This window comes from Phalacrocorax carbo, chromosome 16 (genome assembly GCF_963921805.1).
Source record: "Phalacrocorax carbo chromosome 16, bPhaCar2.1, whole genome shotgun sequence".
Lineage (NCBI taxonomy): Eukaryota > Metazoa > Chordata > Aves > Suliformes > Phalacrocoracidae > Phalacrocorax > Phalacrocorax carbo.
The window spans coordinates 10,180,266-10,202,776 of record NC_087528.1 but is presented as its reverse complement, the minus strand read 5'-3'; the positions used below and the strand labels follow the sequence as shown (position 1 = coordinate 10,202,776).

General features: G+C 44.9%; 2 protein-coding genes across 3 annotated transcripts in view; one reads left to right on the top strand and one right to left on the bottom strand.

Moving 5' to 3' along the window:
• Nucleotides 1-368: 368 nt before the first annotated feature.
• On the bottom strand, nt 369-8,932 carry HEXD (hexosaminidase D). The gene is given in 12 exon segments (XM_064467013.1): nt 369-541; nt 1,372-1,461; nt 2,015-2,116; nt 2,194-2,272; nt 3,057-3,139; nt 3,809-4,004; nt 5,101-5,172; nt 6,552-6,735; nt 7,902-8,066; nt 8,480-8,567; nt 8,644-8,763; nt 8,765-8,932. Coding segments are annotated over 12 exon segments (1,509 nt in total). The 5' UTR covers nt 8,926-8,932; the 3' UTR covers nt 369-372.
• Nucleotides 8,933-9,112: 180 nt separating this feature from the next.
• The window catches only part of OGFOD3 (2-oxoglutarate and iron dependent oxygenase domain containing 3), a 46,929-nt gene continuing 33,530 nt past the window's right edge, over nt 9,113-22,511 (top strand). The window contains exons 1-4 of one of the 2 annotated variants that reach the window (XM_064467014.1): nt 9,175-9,334; nt 9,675-9,892; nt 17,915-17,990; nt 18,938-18,980. In XM_064467014.1, the coding sequence (XP_064323084.1) occupies nt 9,243-9,334; nt 9,675-9,892; nt 17,915-17,990; nt 18,938-18,980 (429 nt within the window). In that variant the 5' untranslated portion in view covers nt 9,175-9,242. Of the gene's footprint in view, nt 9,335-9,674; nt 9,893-17,914; nt 17,991-18,937; nt 18,981-22,511 lie in introns of both variants that reach the window. The other variant, XM_064467016.1, reaches the window with a different exon arrangement.

Here is a 22,511-nt window from a genome sequence, read left to right as displayed (position 1 = left end):
CCAGAGTAGAACTTGCCAGGTCATTGTAATGTATGAAAGTCTGTTGCTACAAATACTGACTTTGGAAGAAACTGGGTTTTCCTCCTGCCCTGTAATGGAGCTGAGTTCTGCCTCACCCCTGCGTTCTGTTATGCAAAAGGAGCAAATCTGACTTACGTGGCAGGTGATTTAAGGCTCAACAATGTGTTAAGAAAGGAAAATTAGTGCTGAAGCCTATCATACTAATGAATTCCTTTATGCCTTCAGGTCACTTCCATTTAGTCACAGTTCTTGCTTCAACTCTCAAGATGACAAACTATAACTCTGTGACTGCTTGTGGATTCCCACTAGCCCTGTTTGCCCATGGAATAAGACAGACTAATTGAAACGCCCCTAGTTTTGTGCTTTTATTGCTTTATCTAAATCATCCACCACTTGCTGCAGCTTCTGTAGGCTGGGGTGGACGTTCTCCTCCATCCACTCCTCTACAGTACACTGGTGGAAAACTTGCTCCATAGCTGCTTGGAGGTCTTGCACCACAACATTCCACTTGGAGAGGAGACTAAGCAGAAATCAGAAGGAAGAAACAATCACATTTGCAGCTGAGCTCTGCCTCCGGGGAGGGCTAGCTTACCGGGCCTCTTAAAGGGAGTACAGTCCTTAAAATGACTTTACAGGAAAAGAAGCGTCTATTACAAGAGCTCAAAGGACTTGATTTTGTGCAGATGGTAAAAGGTTGATGCTGTTTGTGTTTAAGTACCATTTATCTTGGCACTTTCCTAATGCAATAACTTTTAAAGTACAGAAATGTGAGCTCAAAAAAACCCATTATACACATTTCAAGTGTAACTGAAACCCGCTGTGAGACTTGTTGGGGATTTAATTCTGGTTTTTACCAGCCAGAGTGGATGCAGTTGGATGTTTACCTTATCACAGCAAAAAAAAATGTATACATTAGCCATTTAGCATGAACCAGCACCAGCTTTAGGACAAGTTCTGAAAAGCACATGCCGTGACAGGGGGCAGGGGAAAGGGGCCTGGTGTTATTCCAAGCCCGGCCCAGACCGTGGCCCACTTTGGGCTCCAACACGGAAGCGAACAACTGCTGTAAGATGCAGCATGTCTGTTTAGGAGTAACTGCATATACAAGGGAGAGTGTTTCGGAGACCCATTTTGTACTTGTATTCAAAGAATTTGTTCAACAGAAGGCAAAGATAAACAAGTTGTTCTGTTTAAAACCCTATTGTGAGTACTTCATATTGGTTGATTTCCACTGATGCTTTTGAAATTATTTTAGAAAGAGGCAAGGACTCAAAACTGTATGTTGGGCACTTGAGCACCCAAAATATGACAGACTTGATTTCCCCTCTAATGCGAAATAAGTGGTGTTACCTCACTGCATCTGGCTGAAAGTGATGCATTATTATAGGATGAATAATCTTCCTTTTTCTGTGGTAGGGGCTGAACCAACCTGTGACGTATCTGAAAATGAACGTTAGATTGAGCGGTTCTTGAAACAGCAGCGACAAACGTGTTCGTAGGCTGACGGGGAGGGGGGGGATAGGGCTTTAGCTGACCTTCTCCTGCACAGACTGAGATGCTGCTTATGGAGTAAGTAAATTTAAGTCTATGTGTCTTTGGAACTAGCTTGTGGAAGACTGTTCCTGGCAGGCGAGAATAACTGCTTATCTGTTGCAATTTAAGTTTCATTTCAAGCTCCTTTTTTTGGTAACCATACCATTAAAAAATTCATTTTTACTTTAAATAGCTTTAAGACTTAATTCAGGAAAGAATTTGATTCTTGAAATAAGGCAGTACACAGTGTTCAGGAATTCTGCTGAAATACTTCAAATCTGCATCCAAGTATTACATTCTGCTGAGGTGTCAATATACAGGGCTGTGATGCCTGAGATGCAGAGCCTGATGTTTGAATCACTTTGCTGGAGTCATGCCCCCCTTTGGGATGATACAGCTCCCCCACACCTGCACGCAGCGTCATAGCATAAACCCTATTACACAACATAAACCCTATTACCTGTTCCTTTCAAGAAGTTCATCCACTGATGACTTGAGGTAGAAACTAACTTGTGCCACAAGGGGAAGGATGTTGCTCCCAGGAAAGGTCCCCAGGCTTGCGCTGCCCAAAGAGGATCCGTTAGTTTCTGAACTTACCACGCAGCGAGAAGCATCTGAATCCCACAGCTGCGATTTTACCTCATGAAAGTTTCAGTTTCCAAGCTGGACATTCCCAGGAGCTTTTCCACATTTTCTTTAATCTTTTCAGAATAGCCACCTGGCAGAAGAGAATGGAAATAAGTAAAAGGAGCCTCAGTAACCAAAATGTTCTTAAAGAGGTTTTTTCTGGAGTACCCTGCATTGGCTTAGTAGTTCTCCTTGGATGAAGACTTTTTTAAAAGGTAAAATGGAAATAGAACAAGGAAAAAACTTGGGGCGGGAGGAGTACGTTGTCTTTCACGCAGTTGTCTTGTGCTAGGCAAAGCCCTTCCTAGCCATGAGCTTTCCATTCAGGGTGCTGAATATTGTTAGTGCCTTAGTTAAAAATAGGTAGGTTGTGGGTTTTTATTTTGAAAATAAGAAATGCAGAAAGACAAAAATAAAAATTCTATTGGCAACAACCTGTGAAGAAACCAGGAACTACAGGGCGTACTTTACCAGTCTACTACCGAGATGAATTCTAAGAAAATCAGTAAGTTAAAACAACTGTGACATGCAAACCAGATCTAAATCTAAATTAAATTAGTCTCATTGATCTACCACTTGTGTTTCAAATCAGTTTCAAAAGCAATTCAGCTTCTTAAGTTTTTTTCAGTATAAGCATGAAGCAGCTTGTGACCATTTACAGGGTATACTACGGCTATTTTTAAATACTTAGGCCAAGAGGCTCCTCTGCTCCTGTACTGCAAACACGCAAGATGTGTAATTTATTGTTCATAATTCTGACATTGACCAGAGAGTCAAACCACCACAAAATATAATAATCCTGTGCTGGCCTTAGGGCAAGGTCACTTCGCCCTTGTGCTAGGCATTAGCTGAGAGAGAATAAAGTGTCACTGTACCATTCTTTAGTGCCTGCAGACATACAGCCAGTGATGGAATTGCCACAGGCAAAAGCTCGCACAAAACAGAGAAGTGATCATACCTAAATAAGGGGACAGTCATTAGTTAGACATTTTACTGTTAGACACACTAAACAAGTGGAAGTGTTAATATTTCAATCACTAAAATTCAAAGAGCTTTAGAAACATCGGTTTCTGTCTCAGAGAAGGGACCTTCTATCTCTGAAGTGCCAAGAATTCCTGTTTTATTAATAAGAACAGATACAAGCCAAATTACTTTCTCAAGCCAAATTAGGGTCAGAAATTGTAATGCAGCTCTCTCATATTCCCTTATACCTCCTGACTGTTGCATAAAAGCCTTTACTCCTTCATTACATTAACAAACTCCTCTCTTATGCAACCTCATTCTATGTGAATTCACATTAGACACTCAGATACACGCTGTGCATTAACTATGCTGTCTACAAGCAGTCCAAGGTGGCACAAAGTACATTCAAGCCTTCAAATCCAATCTACTATGGTTGGTGGCTGCCAAAACAATTGCTCCTGCTGATTAATGCTGTAGCAGTTGGCTGGAACTCTGAAATCCACCCTTCAGTAAGCTGGGTGAGCCCAGCAGTAACCAACAGGAAGGACTGCAGGGCTGCAAAGTTCCTTTTAAATTGCCAGCCTCCTTGTACATCTTAGGGAGTTTTGGGGTGGAAGTTTGCTTCCATGTGATCCTTGGAACCATTTAAAAGGATGCTCCTTACCTCTGCCAGCCGGTCAGCGCGATACCTTCAAGGACCTCAGCAGGGCTACTGCTTGCCACTTTCAGCCATTGAAGATGGTTTTTTAAATGGTGCCCAATAAGCGTTAGGGACTGATTCACCCCTGTAGCTCCTTTAAAAGCACTCGCAAACCACACCTTGGAGAAGCCACATCTACGATACTTCTCTATGAGATGCACTGAAATAAGACACACAAAACCACTTTTGTGATTCTATACTAGCGATAGAACGAGAGGAAACGGCCTCAAGCTGCGTCAGGGGAGGCTTAGATTGGGTATTAGGAGAAATGTCTTTCCTGAAAGAGTGGTCAGGCCCTGGCACAGGCTGCCCAGAGAGTGGGCGTCACCATCCCTGGGGGTGTTCAAAAAACATGTCGATGTGGCACTTCAGGGCATGGTTTAGGAGGCCTGGGGGTGCTGGGTTGGCAGTTGGACTTGATGATCCTAGAGATCTGTTCCAACCTTAGTGATTCTGTGATTCTCCTTACAGGACAAGCTTCTCCCCATTTGCAGCGTTGACTGTAATGCTCCAATTAAAAGCAACCCAGGTCCAGTGGCAACAGGCTGCTGAGCCATGTCCCATCAAGTCCTGAGCATCAGCAAGGATGGGAGAGTTGACATCCTTTCTAAGCAGCCTGTTTTGGGTGACTGCCCTCCTATTTTCATGTGTCCAGTTACTGTATTCCATCCCTTGTTTGCTAAATTGCTTCAACGCTAAGAACCACGGGTATGTAACGAGCATGCGCAACATCTGACAGCTGATTCTTCTTCCAACAAAGAAATATTTGTATACGTGTTAGACGCCTGACTGGAGGGAGCTTTTAGGAGATATTCCTTTGAGTTCTACAGATGTATGAAGCCTTGAAGCTTCTTTTGTAGAGCTGGTCAACAGGGAGCTATCTGCTCCCACTGGTTTTAATGCAAGGAGAGTTCATGTAACAGTGCTTGTGAAAAACCTCTCAATCCCCCATCAGTGATTCCATAGCCCTGTTGAAAAGAATTAAGCAGCAGACAATTCAAGTCCTTTATAGGAGAAGCATAAATAGAAAAAGAAAATAAAAAGAAAAATAATAACAGAAATAATAGCAACTATTATGTGAAATCAAACCAGGACTATGTTTACGCTACTAAAGCAATAAAAAGCAATTTAACAAAACCAAAATTCTTTTGGGTCTGACTAAGCTATGTTTTAATCATACTATATTGTTTTGGCTGTTTTGCTTAACAGGTAACAGAGCTCTCTGCTGCTAAGCGGCTCAGCAGATAAGTACAAACCTTTGCCCTCCACGTCGAGGTCTGCTGCGTAGTCCCAGATCATCGGCTGCACAAGCTGTGGGACCCCAGACTCTGAAAAGGACAAAGTTTTTCTAAGTAATGGACAAGAGCCAATTAACTGTGAGAACTAAGTACATATTGTTGGTGCGGTAACACATGAATAGAATAACTACAGCTTGTCACTAGAATTCTTCATTTGCAGCTGAAGTGCCCATGGGCATTTTCAGCCTGGCCAGGGCTTTGAACGTGTGGGTTCATGTGCCAGGGGCCACTAAGTCCCTAGACATCTTGAGACCACTGATATGGATCAGCAGTGACAATTCATCGGAGACCCCATTCATCCCATGCCCATGCTATTCTTAGTCCCTTGAATCTGTTGGTATGCCTGCTGGGTTGAACCGGTGGACCTGCAAACTGTACACACGAGATTTCAGCTAAATTCAAAGGAAGCATTCACCCTTTAAGCCAGAGATTGAGCTGTGTTTGCACAGAACTGAGCTTTTCAAGGTGCCTTTGAAGTACAAAAAAAGATTTAGGTTTAGCTTCAAATCCCTTTATAATCAACTCCCTGACTAGTTTTAAACATGAGAAACCAACCTCTAGAGAAATTGCAGTAAATTATACAGAAATCCACTATTTTAACTGCATCCCATTTTAATCTGTGTAGTCTACGATTGCCTGTGGCAGTCCAGTCCCACCTAGCTAGATGCTGTGCTGCTCCTGTAGAAACTGCAGGGGCCCTTTCTGCATTCTTTTGGATGATTTCCCACTGTTAAAGCCATGAATAGCTCAGTCACTGCTGGCGGAGCTCTTCATGGTATTGTCTAAATCTGCTTGGAGCAGACACATAAGGTGGCTCTGAAAATGCTGGGACTCTGCCTATGTTACGACTACTCAAATTTCAGAAGTGGTTTCATATTTTTCAACAAACAAGCCTCGTGACGTCAAGGTCTTGGAGCTATCCCACAACCCGGTATCAGAGTTCCTCACAACGTGCACTGTGATCACTGATCCTGTCAAAGATCCTCACAGGGTCACAGCTTCTCCGTGTGAGTCTGCACCACTGGAATCAGATGCTGCACAGAGCAACAACTGACGTAAAAGGTGGTGAAAGGCATACAAGTTTAGGCTGAGACCACAAATGCTAATAGGCTTTTTTATTAATGTGCAAAGAAAGAATTGATGGCAACCACTGCATGACGACTGTTCTGTTTGTCACTGTGTACCACCAGATGGAAAACTAAAGCGTACGTGTTGAGACTTGCCCATGGTCACACAGAAAGTCTGTGACGTAGCCAAGGACTAAATGTCTCTACTCTGTAGTCTAATGGATCATACCCCAACTATTCTCAGATTCCTTCTTTTCATTATTTTCATCTGCCAACCAATCTGGTTGTGTAGACATTTTTGTATGCTACAGACTATGACTCACCCCACTGTTGGTCACACACCTGCCAGCGTTTCCTCACTCATCCCTCGGAGCATATCATCCCACACGATGGGCGTCACAGCAGGGTAAGACGAGACCACACAACTTGCTACTGCTTTTATGTGGGATAAGCACAGCTTCTCTGGAGTGTTGTCTGGTTGCTGCAGCCACTGCTTTGACTCCTCTCCTTCGCCAAGGTAGTAGACCTGAAACATCAAAAAAGTAATCCTGACTTCTTTTATAGGGATAGGGGGACTGAGTTTGAGACAGTGTCATGAAATCATACAACATTCAAAACCTATTGCAAAGATACGACACGCTGAGTGGGCGTATTTAAAAGCCTCTCAGTGTTGAAGACACTGCAAGCATTTATATCAGCCTGCAGGAGACGGTGGCCCTGGCTAAGTGCATCACATAAGGGAATTTTCCTATAGGAACTAGAATATAAACAGAATAATTAAAGCATGCTGTACTTGTCGTCGGAAGGTTTGTCCTTGGAAGCAGCGCTCACCAGTTTTACTCAGTTCAAATCTAGCAATCCATAAGGTCTTGAACTCTGTGAAATGACGTTCCCATCTTGGGGAAGGAGATCATTTGCATGTGAATCTAGAGGTGACTGGGGGGCATGTCCAAGAGTAGCCCCAGCATGCTTGGTCCTACGCAGAGAGTGGATTTGGGCCTGTTTAGCTGGATGTGCACTTAAACTCTCTGTTGTTTTAGAGCAGGTTTTATTTTAAACATGTTTATTCCACATAAATAGTACTTTGCTTTATAAAAGCTTGCAAGTCCCTATCTTACCTTGCCATCTGTTCCCAAACAACAGGATTCAAAATGCTAAACTAATATCAGTAGTTAAGGAAATCACAATGAATTTTAGGGATCTGCATGCCATAGGGTTGGTTTTAAGAAATCCTGAGAGAGGAGAAAACTGAAGGTTCTCCTCCTCAAGGAGACAAACTATCAAGAGGGAAAAAACCACCAAACTCCCACCTCCTACCACAAATGGCTTACTTTGAATGGGTTGGCCAGAACAAGGATCCAACATCTCACATCAAAACTCATGTGATTCTTAATAAATACCTCCAACTGGTATCTCACTTGAAATACTCACACGACCTAAAACCAAACGCTAGGTTAGCATTAAGAAACTGCTTTCAATTCTTTTGATATTATACTCAGATCAACAGAAATGACATCCTGTGCAACTGGAAAAATTTACTTCAAAATTACTTCTCTACACTGGCTTGAATTGGCATTTTCTGTCCCCCAAATCCTACCCAAACATGGCCTGGGCACCACTGAAATGCAGAAGGCTGGGCCCTTACCATCACTCCTCACAAAAACCCCATTCCTGGCTCAACAGAAGTCCCACCTCATCACATCCGATGTGAAACCATTTCACATCTTCGTGCAGTGCCATGACCTGGTCAATCATGGCTTTGACCAGTGCCCGCGACTCCTCCTTGTGTGGGTTGAGGGCATTGGGAAACATCTTCACCTCCCGGAGATGAGCAAACTCTTTGTGCTTCAGCACAAACTGCAAGAGAAAGGAAAGCTCGGGGAACCACCACAGAATGAAGGGGACAGCCATGTCCTCTTGTGTCACCAGGGCTCTGCTGACAGTCGTCCTGCTGAACCCGGGGTTTTGGCCGTGGGCGAGCAGAGGGGTCAGCAGGAGGCCCCTTGCCGCGGTGGCACAGGCAGGAGGGGCACGGCTGCTCTCCACGCTGCCGCGAGGGTCCCCGACCACAAAACCCTTCATGGCTGAGTGAAACGGGGGGTCAGCACAGCGGCACCCCGGCGTCCGGAGCATGCCGCTGACGGGAGCTGGATAACCGGAGGTACGACGGAGGCTTCCCAGCAAAGCCACCCCCCTGCACCGCCGGCGCCGCTCGCCCAGCCCAGCGCTCCCAGCCGCCGAAAGCGCGCCGCCGCCCGCCGGGCGCTCACCTCCATGTGCCCGAAGGTCTGCACCAGCGGCACCACCTCCAGCCGCTGCGCCCTCGCCTGGCTCAGCGCCGCCCGCACCTCCCCGGGGCTGCGGGGGGAGAGCGAGGCCTCAGGGCGCGGCCCGGGCCGGCGGCGCGGCCCCCCGGGCCCTCCCCGGGCGGTACCTGTAGGCGTGCGGGGCCCGCAGCGGCTCCAGCGGCCCCGACCAGGGGAAGGTGTCCTCGTACTCCAGCAACAGCCCGGTGGCGCCCAGGGCGCGGAGCAGCGGCAGCACCTGAGGGGCGGGAGGGGACAGCGAGCGCTGGAGCCGGGCCGGGGCGGGGAGACCCCGCCGCCCACCGCCGGCGCCGGCACCCCCTCACCTCCGCCAGGTAGGAGGCGCGGGGCGGGGCGCCCTTCATGTCCAGGTGCACCAGCCGCCGCCGCGGCCCGCCCGCGGCCGCCATGCCCGCTCCCTCCACGCCCGCCTCATGCCGCCGCTCCGGCCTCGATTGCTCCCGACTGCGCGCTCGGGGCTGCCCGCGGCACCGCCGGTCCGCATCGATTGCTTTGCCCTCCCGCCGCCGCCGCGGTACCCCGGCACAAAGCGCTTGACCGCATCCCTCTGCCCCGGCTCTGGCGGCTCCGCGCCTCCGGTGAGGCCCCTCCGCCCCGGAATGGATTGCGCCTGTTTGCCTGAAGCGTTTCTGCTCGGCGGCCGATTGCTTTTCCCTGGCAGGCGGGCGCAGCGGGCCGAGCGCATCGCTCCGTTCCGGCGGGCGCGATGGCTCCGCAGCGGCGGGCGGCGCCGCGGGGCCCCGAGAGCGGCGGGACGGCGGCTGGGCCCGACCGCGGGGGCCGCCGCCGCCACGGCAGGTACCTGTGGGGGCCGGGGCCGGGGCCGGGGCCGGGCGCGCGGGGCCGGCAGCCCCCGCCGGCCGCTGTCCTTCGCGGGTGGCGGCGCCCAGGCCCGGCGGCTGAGGGGAGCGCCGCCGGCTCATGCTGGAGCGCCTGTGGGAAGGCGGCCTTCGGCCTCCGGGCGCGGACGAGGGATAAAATTTTCGCGTGTTTATAAATACGTCCGCGTGTCCTCGAAAGGAGGGGCGCCGTGCCGGCCCTTGAGCGGGGGCTCCCCGGGGCACGGCCGGGAACGGTCCTCCCCGGCCGGGAGCCTGTCCGTCGCTTACGTGGGGCTGTCGCTGTGCTCCCTCCTCAGCGCCAGGAAGAGCAGAGGCCAGCAAGAGTCGCCGTGGAGGTGGCTGAAGGCCGCGCTCCTCCTCTCCTCGGCTGCCGTCGGGGGCCTCCTGAGCTGGAGCTGCCTGAGCGCCGAGGACGGGGTCACGGAGGTGCTGGCCCACCGCCGAGAGAGCCTGCGCGACAGGTTCGTTGAGATCCCCTGCTCTGAGGACTACGACAGCCACAAAAGATTCGAAGGTATTTGCGTAGGGTTCTCTGAAGCGGGGTGCGGCAGCCTTCAGAGGACCATAACAGGCTGACTGCCGTCCTAAGTCTGTTAAAATAAACATGCGCTGCAAAACTCTTGCGTTTCTAGCAACCACCTGGTCACTGTGTGTATTGTTTAAATCCCCACATGTTTGTGCCTCTTGGGCCGGCCCAGTTGTTGTATCTGAGAGGTTTTTCTGTCCTTCCTACATAATTCTCTTCTGAAACTGCTTTGCCCAGGCTGTGTGAAATAAACCTTTTGCTAAATCTGCTTCTAGTGTCTTTTCATGCTCTGATTCCTGTGGTGAGTTTGTTACTGGTAAATACCATACAGGGTGTGGAGTGGAATTGATTTAGGACATTGTGCCGTTAGCATGTGGTAATGGCATAAACGGCAGCTTCTGATACACCTGTGCTGAGATGTGTGTGCGGGCAGCTTTTGATGCTGCCTGCAAAGCATTTCTCCTCTGTCTTTTTCTTTCAGGTGAGCCTGTTTTCTGTCAAATTGGTGTTTGTCTCCCCTGGCACTTATTTCTTTAGGGTGTTGATGTTGACCTTTTAGAGAAATGGAAGATTTTAATCTTCTCTGCTGAAGAGTGGTGAGAAAATTGCAGCTTGCATGGATAAGCTATGCTGATGTTCTTTTTCAGATTTGCAAAGTGTATGTTGATGAATGTTTTGAACTGGTACTGCTGCCAGAGAGCAGCGCTGCTCTTGCATTTTGTCAGCCTACCTGTAAGTCTAGCTGTGTGTTGACTGATAAGCTATTGTATAAAAAAAATTAAAATTTCTGAGTTAGCTTTTAGCTAACTTGTCAGCCACATAACAAACCAGATAAAACACTTGCTCGCACAAAGCTGGAGGCAGTGTGGAGGCTGGAAGAAGCTGCTTGGAGCTGAGGAAGAACAAAGATGATCAAAGGGCTGGAGAACCTGCCCTGTGAGGAAGGTCTGAAGGAGCTGGATTTTTTCCCTGCAGAAGAGAAAGCTCGGGGGAACCACATCACAGTGTTCCAGTATTAAAGGGCAGCTACAAAGAGGATGGAGGCTCTCCCTTCACAAGGAGCCACATGGAGAAGATGGGGCTAGGGGTATGAGGTGCGCTGGGTGAGTTTTCATCGTTATATAAGAAATACGTTTTTTAGAGAGAACAGTAAATCACTGGAGCAACCTCCCCGGGAATGCAGAGCCCCTGTGACTGGAGGTTTTCAAGATGCGATTGGACAGGGTGTTAGATAATCTCATCTAGGCTCCTTTTCCTATAAAAAGGCTGGACCAGGTGATCTTTTGAGGCCCCTTCCAACTTGAGCTGTTCTATGATTCTGACTTCCTATGATCTCTAACTTCCGGTGCTAATTCTGGTAGAAAGCCTGGATGTGGTGTCCCAAAGCTGTGGAGGTAATTTCCCCAGCCTTCTTCAGGTGGCTGGTGCTGTTGGTTGAAAGGCTTGTAACATAAAACATAAGTTTGTGTAGTCTGTAGTTGGTTCTTCCTCAGTGCTGCTGTTGTAGCATCTCATTTGATAAGGTTTTGAAGGATTCTTCCCATATGTTATTGAGGCCAGCAAAACTGCTGCTGGCGAGCTACCAGGAAGAGAACTTCCTCAGGAGAGGGATTTTTTGACTGAGCACATGAAAACATATGTTCTAACTTTTTTGTAATTACTACAAGGAGAAACTGCTTCTGGCTTTATTTGCATAGCACCAAGGCCAGAGACAACTGCAGCCAGCGTTGCCACAGATTTGGTAGTTATGACTGAACTAAGGCTAAAACTCTGCGTCTGCTACTAGGGTTTTTGCTTATCGAAAGAAACCTCCAAACCCAACAAAACCTTATTTTTCCCTTCCCTGGTTTGCAAGAGGAATTTTCTGAGCTGTGGACTTGTGGTCTTGGCAAGCCCATTGGTTATTCCTTCCATCATAAGGAAGGCGAGAACTTCAAGGATGTCTCTGCCCAGGAAGAGGAACAGATGTCTTCTCTATTCTTGGGGAGCAAGCTTGGCAAACACTAACTGCAGGGCAAAGCATGACCTCTCTTGGCTTTGTATGAGAATGACTGACAGGGCTAGCATCAGTCCAGGAAGAAGAAAGGGGAGTCATCTTGTGGGAGTTTCTATTCCTCCTTTCTAATTAGATGTTTGCTGGATGCTGCTGCTTAACTTATGTGATTGATTTTGGTTTTTAGCAGATGATTTTACATCTGTTCCCCTGTACTATGCTTTCAGAAAGAGATCAGTGGTATCAGAAATGTGTGAACATCTGTGTTGTTAAGTGGTTAACTGAAGTCGTGCTGTGAAAATGGCACTTTGCTCTCGTTTTTTAGCTCTTGTCTCCTGCTCGGTGCCCACGAGAGGGTGGTGGTGAGCCATTGAGCTTTGCTGTCCCGTCAAAGCTGGCCCCTTGCTCCCTGTGTTACTGATAGCTTAGTGAGGCAGTAAATGTGGATTATGGTTCTCTGCCAAACTGGATTCACTCCGGAACTTTAGTCACTTTGTTGGAAGTAGCTTTCTATCACTCAGTAGCTTTTAATTCTCTGTCTTTACTCTGGCTTGACATCCACAGCTGCTGGCTCTGTGTCAGAAGGAGGCACATTCCTATCATCACTTGGTGTTTGATGCTGAGCTGTAAAGTTTCCACAGCTAAGATGAACTTTTATTTATGCACCTGTCCCTGCTTCAGACTGAACTAGTGCAACTGAGCTTCCAGTTTGCTTCAGATGAGATGGTAGTTGGTGTCACAGAGAAGTGGTTTTATTTTCATAGTGCTGCCTGCCAGTAAACCTGCTTCATACAGCAATAATGCGTTACTTTTCAGAGGCCAAGCACTTAACTTATTATATTTGCAGAAGATAGGGTGTTCTGTGAGCACAGTCTCATCTGCGTTCTGAACCCTGTGGCCAAACCTTGGCTATTTCTGCTGTCTTGAGACACAGTTAACTCCTTAAAACTCCTGTGGCTACTAGCATGTCTGATGAAACTCTTACGTAGTCTCTTATGCGTGCTGACATATTGTGTCAGTGTACAAAGCATCAGTAGTCGCTGCCCAGGAGACAGCTTTAAGATGCTTTTTAAGAGACTTGATCAGTGGATGTGGAAAGCAGAGAAGCCTGTGAGCAGTGGAGGAAAAGGTCTAGCACCTAGACTGCTGGTGTGGTTATGGAGATGGCATCCAATAAAGCTTTGTCTCCTCTTGTTCTGTTTTAAGATTGTATTAAGGGGGCATCATGATGGAGCTTTTTTCCTCATATGAATCGTCTTGGTGTCAGCAGCCTATGGTGCTTGGGCAAGTACCAATTTAAGTAGAAGGCAAAGCTGCAGTTTAGGTGCTTGAGCATTCTGTTTTCTGTGCATTGAATAGGAACAGGGACCATAGTGGGTACGTGTGGTTTTGCATGATTTGGTATGCTCCTCCTTTACCTTGATTGAAAAATCTCTTGGATCCAAAGCAGAGTGCCATATTATATAAGTGGATGATTCCATGTCTACTAGGCATAAATTTGTGGAAGCTACTGGGTACTTTGTAATACTAAACTGAATTTCTCTTGAGTGGAGATTATCCAAGTATGCTTTTAACACTTCAGTGCTCCCACGTACAAAGATGTACAAACAAAGATGACTAATTTCTTAATGCTAAAATTGTTTTCAAACAAACAGACTGTTCTGATTTTTTTCCTTAGCGTCATCCTAAGTAAGTCATGTTTATGACTTACTGTTGGTACCTGAGTGACTTCACGCTGGACTACGTTTTTCTTCTCAGCTGGAAAAGCTGCTGCTGTCACCTTCAGAACACCTGCTGCTTCCAGTACTGTCTGTGCCAGTTCTTTGGCAGAGACCCTAGACACGTAACAATTGTCCCAGGTAACGCTGTAGGTCTGCCAAATCTGGACTCTCCAGTACCCACCTTTCCAAAAGGTTAAGGTCTGTGCTGTTGTTTGCAGCTGGAAATAGAGGGCACAAATCTCTTCCGAAATCAGAAGTGTTTGCTGATGTCCTTTTTGCGGAATGTCTTACAAAGGAATATCTGTTTAAACAGGTTTGTCCTGGAGTATTGACATTCTCCTTTGAATTTACTCTTTCCCGCTTCTTCTCTCCTTTAACATCAGCTTTCCCTTGTCTCTAAGACAACTTTCTTTGCCTTTCAAGCATTAAAGAGACCTTTTCAATTGCAGAAGGATAGCAATTCCCCTTTTCTTGCCTCTATTAACCAAGAGGGCTTCCTTGTTTTACTGTGTTCAGCTTTCTCTGAACTCCTTAAAATCTCACTTTTCTATCAGCCTATTAACCTCAGCCTTTTTAAATCTTGTTTTTTAAGAGGACTACAAAAAAGCGTACTGCCAATATCCAAACTTGTGCTTCATGACATTGTTGACATCTTTATACCCAACAGAACGTTGGGTACAGTGTCGGGGTATATGTTATGTGATTTGTGATTGATTAATATTGTTCTGCAAATCTCTGAGTGATTCTTATGGTTACTAACAAAATGTTTGGTAAGGTTTTTTCAGTTCTGGGAACCCAGATTGGTTCCTCTTTGGCTCTTTTCTACATGCATCTGAGTTTAAAATTGGGTGCTGGAAGCTGTTACTGCCTCAGCCATCTGTCTCACTCTTTGGGTGAGTATTTGCTAGCCTGGAGGCAGAGATGTCTTATCCCTGTTAATTGGCTTCTGAGATGCTCTTCAGCCTGGCATTGAAAGGTGAATAACTGATTTTAATCTGCCACTGCTGGAAGTATGATGGAGCCTTTAAGGCACAGCAACATAAAATGTGTACATTTTTGTTAGGGCAGACAACAAATAGTTTGCAGCGTTTGCTGGCTACTACTTGTTGCTTTTCAGAGCTGCTAGGTCAAATACTCCAAAGGAATATAGCATTTCCAAAGCTTGCATTTTTTTTTTCCAAGACCTGCGGTGTTCAGCTTGCAAATTGGTGGTTCTTGGAATTGAGATTGAAAAATGCAAGAATTTCCACAAAATCTGGGCCTGGCCTTTCTGGTTGCAGAGGGGATATTTACAGTGTGCCTGAAACGTGGCACAGAAGCATCCCTCCCCTCCCAAATTTGTAACTTAGAACAACTTTCCGCCTATAGAGAGAGCTCTTGTGGGTTTTTGTTGGTTTGAATTCTGTACCTTTGGGGCTGGCACTGTATTGCAAAATGTTGTTCTGTAATATGTAAAGCACCTGCACGTTGCTGCCAGAATTTTTAATTTTTATGGTGCTTTTTTTTTTTATATCAAGGCACCACAGTTTCTCATGAATGATATGTTTTGATTCTGCTCCCTTTGGCTCACAGGCGCAAGAGGAGAAAAGTGAGCTGGGGGAGCAGTGGTTCTGGTTCATTCTTGTCACGCTGCTGGGTTCTGTGCTGACATTGATAAATGGATGCTTAAGAATGTAATCTCTAGCATTATTTTAGACTGCTACTTTCCTAGGTCTAACCTTCAAATAAGTTAGTGTGTGCCTCCTGGAATCTGAATCTTGAGCTGACTTCAGTGAATTGTTGCTGGGTAGTCAGAAAATGCAGTGAATTATCAGGGTTGTAATCCAGTTGGTTTCTTGACCTTGATCTGTGTTTAAAGTCTGCTTGGTGTGGGTGCCTTTGACTTCAGTTTAAACATACATCAAACAAGGGACTCTTCTTTTCCTAAGCAAGGAAGCAGAGTGTATAATGGGGTATGTGGTTGTCAGAACTCAGCCTGTTCACCCAGACATCTCTTTCTCATTGCTTCTCTCTTCTTGAAACACTGGTGTAATTAGAGGGCTATATCAGGGTATACCCAGAATGATGAAGTAGAAATTCCTACAAAGCACTTGGTGCTGTGGCAGAATTTCTCATTCTGTCAGTCTGTGGCTATTGTTATCATTAGTTGCTTTTGATCAGAACAGACGGACGCTTTTGACTTGCATGGGTGAATTGATTGATTTATTTCCAGGATTCCCCCCTCCTTGTATTCTGATGTGCAAATAATTCTTGAAGAGGAGCTCAGTTCAGCAACAGCAAGTGTATTGGCAGATGTCAGAAAATGCACTTGTCCCAACTTTTCTGTGGCTTTACATCTATATATGGATCTTGCCCAGAAAAGTGCCAAGTGTGACATCCCAAGGTCTTTGGTGGCTCAGAATTGTCCCTATTTCTGCTTGCCTGAAGGTGGCTGTGGGCCACAGCTCTAATTTCATAAAACTTTCATATATTCTTTACCTGGAACTCCTACGGCTGGCTCTTCCACCCCCCCCCCACCCCCCCCCCCACCCCCCCCCCCCCCGCTTTTAAAATTACATGTTAGATTTCTTAGCAATGATTTTTAAGATACTTTTTTATCATATATGTCCAAGATGTGTGCTTCAAGACACTTTTGTGCAAAGTCTCCTATAAAAAGCTGCCCTTCCAGGTATATTTGTACAGATACCCCATACAGATTGTTATTTGCTTCCTTTTGATTTGTGGTTGGGGGTTGTTGAGCAAATCTGAAATATGCTTCTCTTATTCTCCTGGCAGTACAGTTGGAACATTCAGATTCACTGCCTTCTTGTTACCATTGCTTTTCCAGTGGCTTTCAGTGGACAAATACAATGGTTCTTAGTGCTTGACTACAGGAATCTGTTAATGAACGGCATGATTTAGGGTTGAATACTGGAACATAAGTTAAATTCAGTTCTTTGTGTTAATACATGAAATAGCATGTTATTGATTCTACCTAAAGATCCTACACCTGTTCAGGAACCCTTGTTAGTAGTAGTAACTTCTTCATGGGTTGAACTGTTTGTGTTCTAACCAGATTTTTCAGTTTTTCTTTCGTCAAGTAGTGATTTCACTCCCGCCTGAGTGGCACTCTCTCTTTTCTGTTATTAGCATGGTGGTGCTCTTGTGTTATGTCGACTGCAGTCTGAATCCAAGAGTGTCATGTCTTCTGCATCTCATTTTTCTCCAGGACAATGGAGTTTTCTTTATCCTGCTGAGACTGTTGGGATTTGGGACAGAACTCTTTCCGTGTTGTGTATTGTACCTAGGAGTGGTGTGTACTGGACCTTTGTCCAAGGTGAAGACTTACTTGGACTGTAATAGAAAACATTTTGTATAGGGACGCATATTAAGGGGGTTTAGCTGATGGAGATCTTGGCTGTTTTTTGGAGCTGTCAGCCTGAGATGGAAGGAGCCATGTGGCACTGCTGAGCTTTCCAGTTCTTGTTCTGCCTGTCTGAAGGCTAGAATAGAGTGTGCAAGATGAAATCATCTAACATAATCTTCCTTTCAGAGACCAGTTATATAAACAGGAACTTTTGTTTTCACTGCTGCACTTGGGAAGAAGGGGAGAAAATCACTGGATCTCTCTGTCTTGCTGCGTGTACACTGAGATACAGATATGTCTGATATCGCCTTACTAAACAAAGGCCATCATCTGTAGCTCAAAGTGGTAGATGTGCAAAGGAGCGTAAGTAAGTCAAGTTTGTAACAAATTGTAAAGACTTGTAACAAACTTAAGGTTTCTAGGCATTATTTTCAGATGAACAGGAAAAGTAGGTTTTTTTGAAGGCATTTAAAGGTTTTAAATGCACAGTATTGCCGTGCATTTTGCTTAATCTAAGCACTGGAGGCTCTGGGTCGTGTATGACAGCCTCGTCTCCGGTGGCTGGGCTACTTTGGGTATTGATATTCATTCCTTTTACATCATCTCCATTCTGTTGAATTGCATTATGGATATAGCAGGAAATAACCTGTCAGCTTGTAATTCCCCTGAATTCCACCAGCCAGTCATGGGGGGGAAAGTGATGTAGCTTTTCTGGGGACTTGAATCTGTGCAGAGGCAACAGTGACATTGGCTGGTGTCTGATTGTGATGCAAAACACATCAAAAAGGAGGAGTAACTTTCTTGTAGTTTAAGCAATGTAAAATATTCTGAGATTGCCAATATCCCTTCTGAATGCTATGAATGTGGAAGGGGAGTGGGAGGATGTTAACAGAGATTTGAACTTTTTTGAAATATGATCTTTTCTTTTTTTCTTTCTCTTTGTGTTCCAGGGTGCACTCCTAGAAAGTGCGGAAGGGGTGTGACCGATGCAGTAATCACAAGGGAAGAAGCTGAAAGAATCCGTAGGTAACTTTTCTTTTAGCTCTTAGCTTTCATGAGCACTTACTTTAATGACAGTGTGCCAATGTTTAAGGTGTAGCAGAAAGCTCATTAGCTGAAGGAGAATGGGTAAAACTGGTTAAAATATTAAACTCTTTTTTTAAAAGCCATTTTACATTTTTGCTGTAGTGGAGGCAGTTCTCTTTCAAACATACAGAGTCTGCCTAGCTCTGTGGGGCGTGAGCGTGGTAGAGAAAAAAGGAACATGAATTATAAGTTTTAAAGGATTTTTACTTGGCCTTCTGTTCCATTTGGCCTTTAAAAGCACAATAAAATAACATAAGCCTCCTTTCAGCTGAGTCTCTTTCTGGGTAATCATGAGCTAGTGCTGACCCTGTTGTCCGCTAAGTGGTGAGTTTTAATCAAATAGTATTGGATGCTGTCAAATTACGCAGTTAGAGGAGTTATCAGCCTCTTTAAGCGTAATTTACACTTGATAATCATGTGAGGCATATGCTTCAAGCATTACAGTGATGTGCAGTTTGTGTAAGTGCTTTGTTCACTAGTGGGGCGACCACTCTGTGATTTCAAATTCAGTTGGGCTCCTGATTTTAATGCAGTGTTTCTGCATTGTATGGGTTTACTTGTGCTGCCCCTAAGAATCAAGATCTGGGGGCTCTTATGTTGAATCTTACTTGGCCAGAATGTGTTTGAAAGATAATTTTGGGTTTTTTTGGGTAGGGGGTTGGGATTTTTGGAAGGGGGCTACAAGCTCAGAAGTGTTCTGCACCATAGACTTATTTTCATGACAGGCTGCAAGATTGTTTCAACTAAATGGCAGCTTCTTAACTCAGTCAGGTTATGTCTGATGCATCAAATAACGCTACTGAAAAGTTACATGTTGTAAATAATGACATTAAAGGACAAAGAAATCAGACTTCAGTTCTCACCTGAGGTTATTGTTTTGCCTGCAGAATAGCAGAGAGGGGACTGTCCTTGGGAGGATCTGATGGAGGGGTGAGCAGTGTCCTGTTACTTCTTACATTCTTTTACTGCCAAGGCAAGATTATAAATGCATTTTTGTGGCGAGAGAAGGTGGAGAATTTGTCCTTGCATTCAGACTTGGAAAAATTGGTTTGGAAAGTATTTTATCTCCCATTAATGCTCCAGCTAGCAGTATAATTCGACTTCTGCAATACAGTTGACCTATTTCCTATTGTTCAGTTATTTCTCATGCCTCTCTTGAACTGATTTTGTCTTTTCCATCTGGAAAGAGTTACTATAGCAGAACTGCACAAGTCTGACTTCTGAAACTAAATTACAGTGGTTCACAGTGTCGTGTAAAGATTGGCTTTGTATAGTGACAAAAAGTACCATCTAATGTCCTAGGTAGACCTTTGAATGACATCCTTTAATAATGAAAACAAAACCACTTCTCCCTAACAAGCACGGTTATTTTAATTTCTTTCCCGTCTTTGTTCTCAGGATGTTTTTGTGTATGAACAGAAACTGTTCCTTGACTGTTTGTACACACAACCACTTCTTCTGCTGAATTAGAGCGTATGTTAGCAGAAAAGGAGAAAGGTTTCAATGAAAAAATAAGACTTGTCCTTGTGGCTCCTGAGAAAGACCTGCAAAAAATATAACCTGAGAAACTTAAGCAGTGCTGCCCATCTGAAACAATATATTTAAAAGATTTAACATTCTCTGCTCGGTTCTGTCAGGATCCCTTCGATTTTTTCAGTTCTGTGATTGCACAATTTACCACTTTGCCTAGATTACTCTGCCTGCGGGGACCTACGGCTTAACTCCTGTCATTAGTGCCATCAAGTGGGTTTCCCTATCCTGTTCTTTTGGCACCTACATGTGATTTTTCAGTAGACTTCCACAAAGAGGGATTAGCAGGGCAGTGTATAACACAGACAGCTTCATGGATTTGGACCACAGAAAGCTAATGTCCAGCTGGGGCGCAGGGAACTGGGGAACCTCAGGCAGAGGAACCTTGGAAGAGACATGAGGGGAGGTGAACTTGCTGCCCAACACACAGAGCTGGGCAGGGGTCCTGAGCTGGCTTACTTGGACAAGCCAGAATACCAGACAACTATAAATCCATCATCTACGTAATTTTGGAAGCATCACCGTGGTGTTTTGTTTGTGTGTGTGTTTTTTTACGGGAAGGAAATGAGGGGGGAAAAAGAAGGTTCTATTGCTGTAATAAGTCTGTTAAGAAATGTGATGTCCATTGAGAATTCTGGGCTCTCATCCAAGCCTTCTCACATTTCTCATAATCTGTAAATGTGAGAAAGTTATTGCATGCATACTCCTTGGGGAAAGGTGCAAGAAGTAAGTTGTGTAGTATTGCATTGAGGCCTTATCCAAAATAGTGTGTAAACACTGAAAGATGCTAAAAATGAGAGCTGACCAGTGTTTCTGGGAGATCATGTTTAGCAGAAGCCTTTAAATATAGACTCTTTACCTTGTTTCTTGTGCAAATAGTCTAATGCAATTCTTGTCTCTCCCCCGTTCTGCTGCGTTCCTCTTTCTCAATGTGTGTGCACACGGAATACCTTGTGGCATGGAGTGAATCTGTTCCCAGTAGTGCTATCTTGGCTCCTGGATATCATGACACATTGATGGGATGTGTGGTGGTGATGTATAGATGAAACAGTCTTTCTCCATCTGAGCCTTTTATCCTCTTTTCAAATCTCTTATCTACATAGCATACAAAATGTTTCAAGTCTTACTTCATCTAGCTGCTTCTCCTGTATGCCTCTCAAGCTTTAAGCCTGTTGGATTAGGTCTGGCTTATTTTAAATCTCTTAGGCTTTAGAGTGTTTGGGCAGTTCTGTCCAATTTTGTCTGTTGTTCTCAGACTAATTTTTTCCTTTAAAAAAATCCTTAAATAACTCCTTGTTTCTGTTTAATTCTTTTTAATCCTTTCTTTAGCCCCTTTGATCTCTCTACTATTCCAAATAAAACTAATTCAGATTTCTACTGGGATGCAGACCGCATTTTCATTCTCTCTGATTTCTTCTTAACCCATTTTTAAGCAACATGTCTGACTTCTTTATTTTTTTGTCTGTCATAGTTATTATATTTTGAATTCATAAAAGTGGATTTGTGTCTGTGTGTCTGGATACAACTTAATAATCTAAAGACCTAAACTTCAGTCCGTGACTGTCAATTCTCTCCTTCCTTTGTTTGCTGCCCTTTCTGCTTCCTTGGAGGACTGAAGTATAGCATAAAAACTTCTTCCCCTTCCATTCTTTTGTGTTGAGAAAGTCCTGGCAAGCATCTGAATTACTGAAATCTCCCAGGAGTCGTGCCCCAGTTGTCATGCTGAGTTTTCTTTCTTATCTTCCTTTTTAATTTTTCCTAGATTTATTTACACACACTGAGTGAAGCTAGAAGAGGCTGTTGTAATCTTGTAGTCTGACTTTCGACAGAATTCAAACAGGAGCACCTTCTCCACCAGTATGCTGCTTCCCCTTGTACATCTCTAAAATAGTTGTATATTCTGTTCTGTATTCACAGAATGTGAATTAGTTCTTTTGATGTTTGCCTCAGCTTAGGTTTTTTCTTCTTTATAAAGATAATGACGTTTCCCTTTCCTACCTACTTAATGTTTTCTTCGCTACCCCTGCTCGCGTTACCACTTTAGTCATGACTCATTCATTCACGTCTTTGTAGGTGCTGCCGTCATAATGTGTCTCTCTAGTGTAAATGAAACAACTCATTTACTATCAGACCTATTGGCATTTATTCAGAAGCCCCAGAAAAGAAATCCCTTGGTGCAGCCAGTCAGCTGCAGTCTGTTTCCTGTGTTGCAGCAAAACTGGCAGGAGTAACCACCTAGACCTCCCGTTTGCAGGGGAAAATTGATTTTATTAATCACTGGGAGAAGTAAGTAACCTGTGTATCTGTGATGCCAAACGAGGGTTTCTGATGTGGGCCCACCAACCCACGCATAGAGCAGTGGTTCTGCAGCCCATGTCCCTCCTTACGCTGCTTGCAGCCCTCCCAACCAAGTTCTGAAGTTCTCAAAATGCTGCAAGATCTGCCTTTTCCAGGGAGAAGATAAAGCCTCTGCATAATACTAGTCCTATCTCCCACCTCTACTACAGGCTGCATAGTTTTCTTCTTTCATAATTAGTCTCCTGATAGCACTTAAGAAATACTTGTGAGGAATGAAAGCCATACTTAGCAGTGTGTCTTTACTTACAGCTGTGTGTTGGTGAGATTAACTTGAGAAAGGTGAAGAGGAACTGCTGTGTCTATATCTAGTGAAAACTTGTACTGGACATCATAGTGATATATTGCATTTAATTTCTGCAGTAATAACCTGTGACTCCAGCTGAGTGATGTATGAATTACATTGGTTACACTTGTGTTCCATAATTAATCAGTGTAACTTTTAAGAAGCATTACCTTAAGAACGTAACCCTGGCCCCACTACTCTCAAGATCCAAGCAAGGAAGGGTATTTAAAGGTGGTAGTGTTTTGGGAGTCTGTCTAAGACTGCCTGCAGTGACAGCCAGTTTGGTGCTG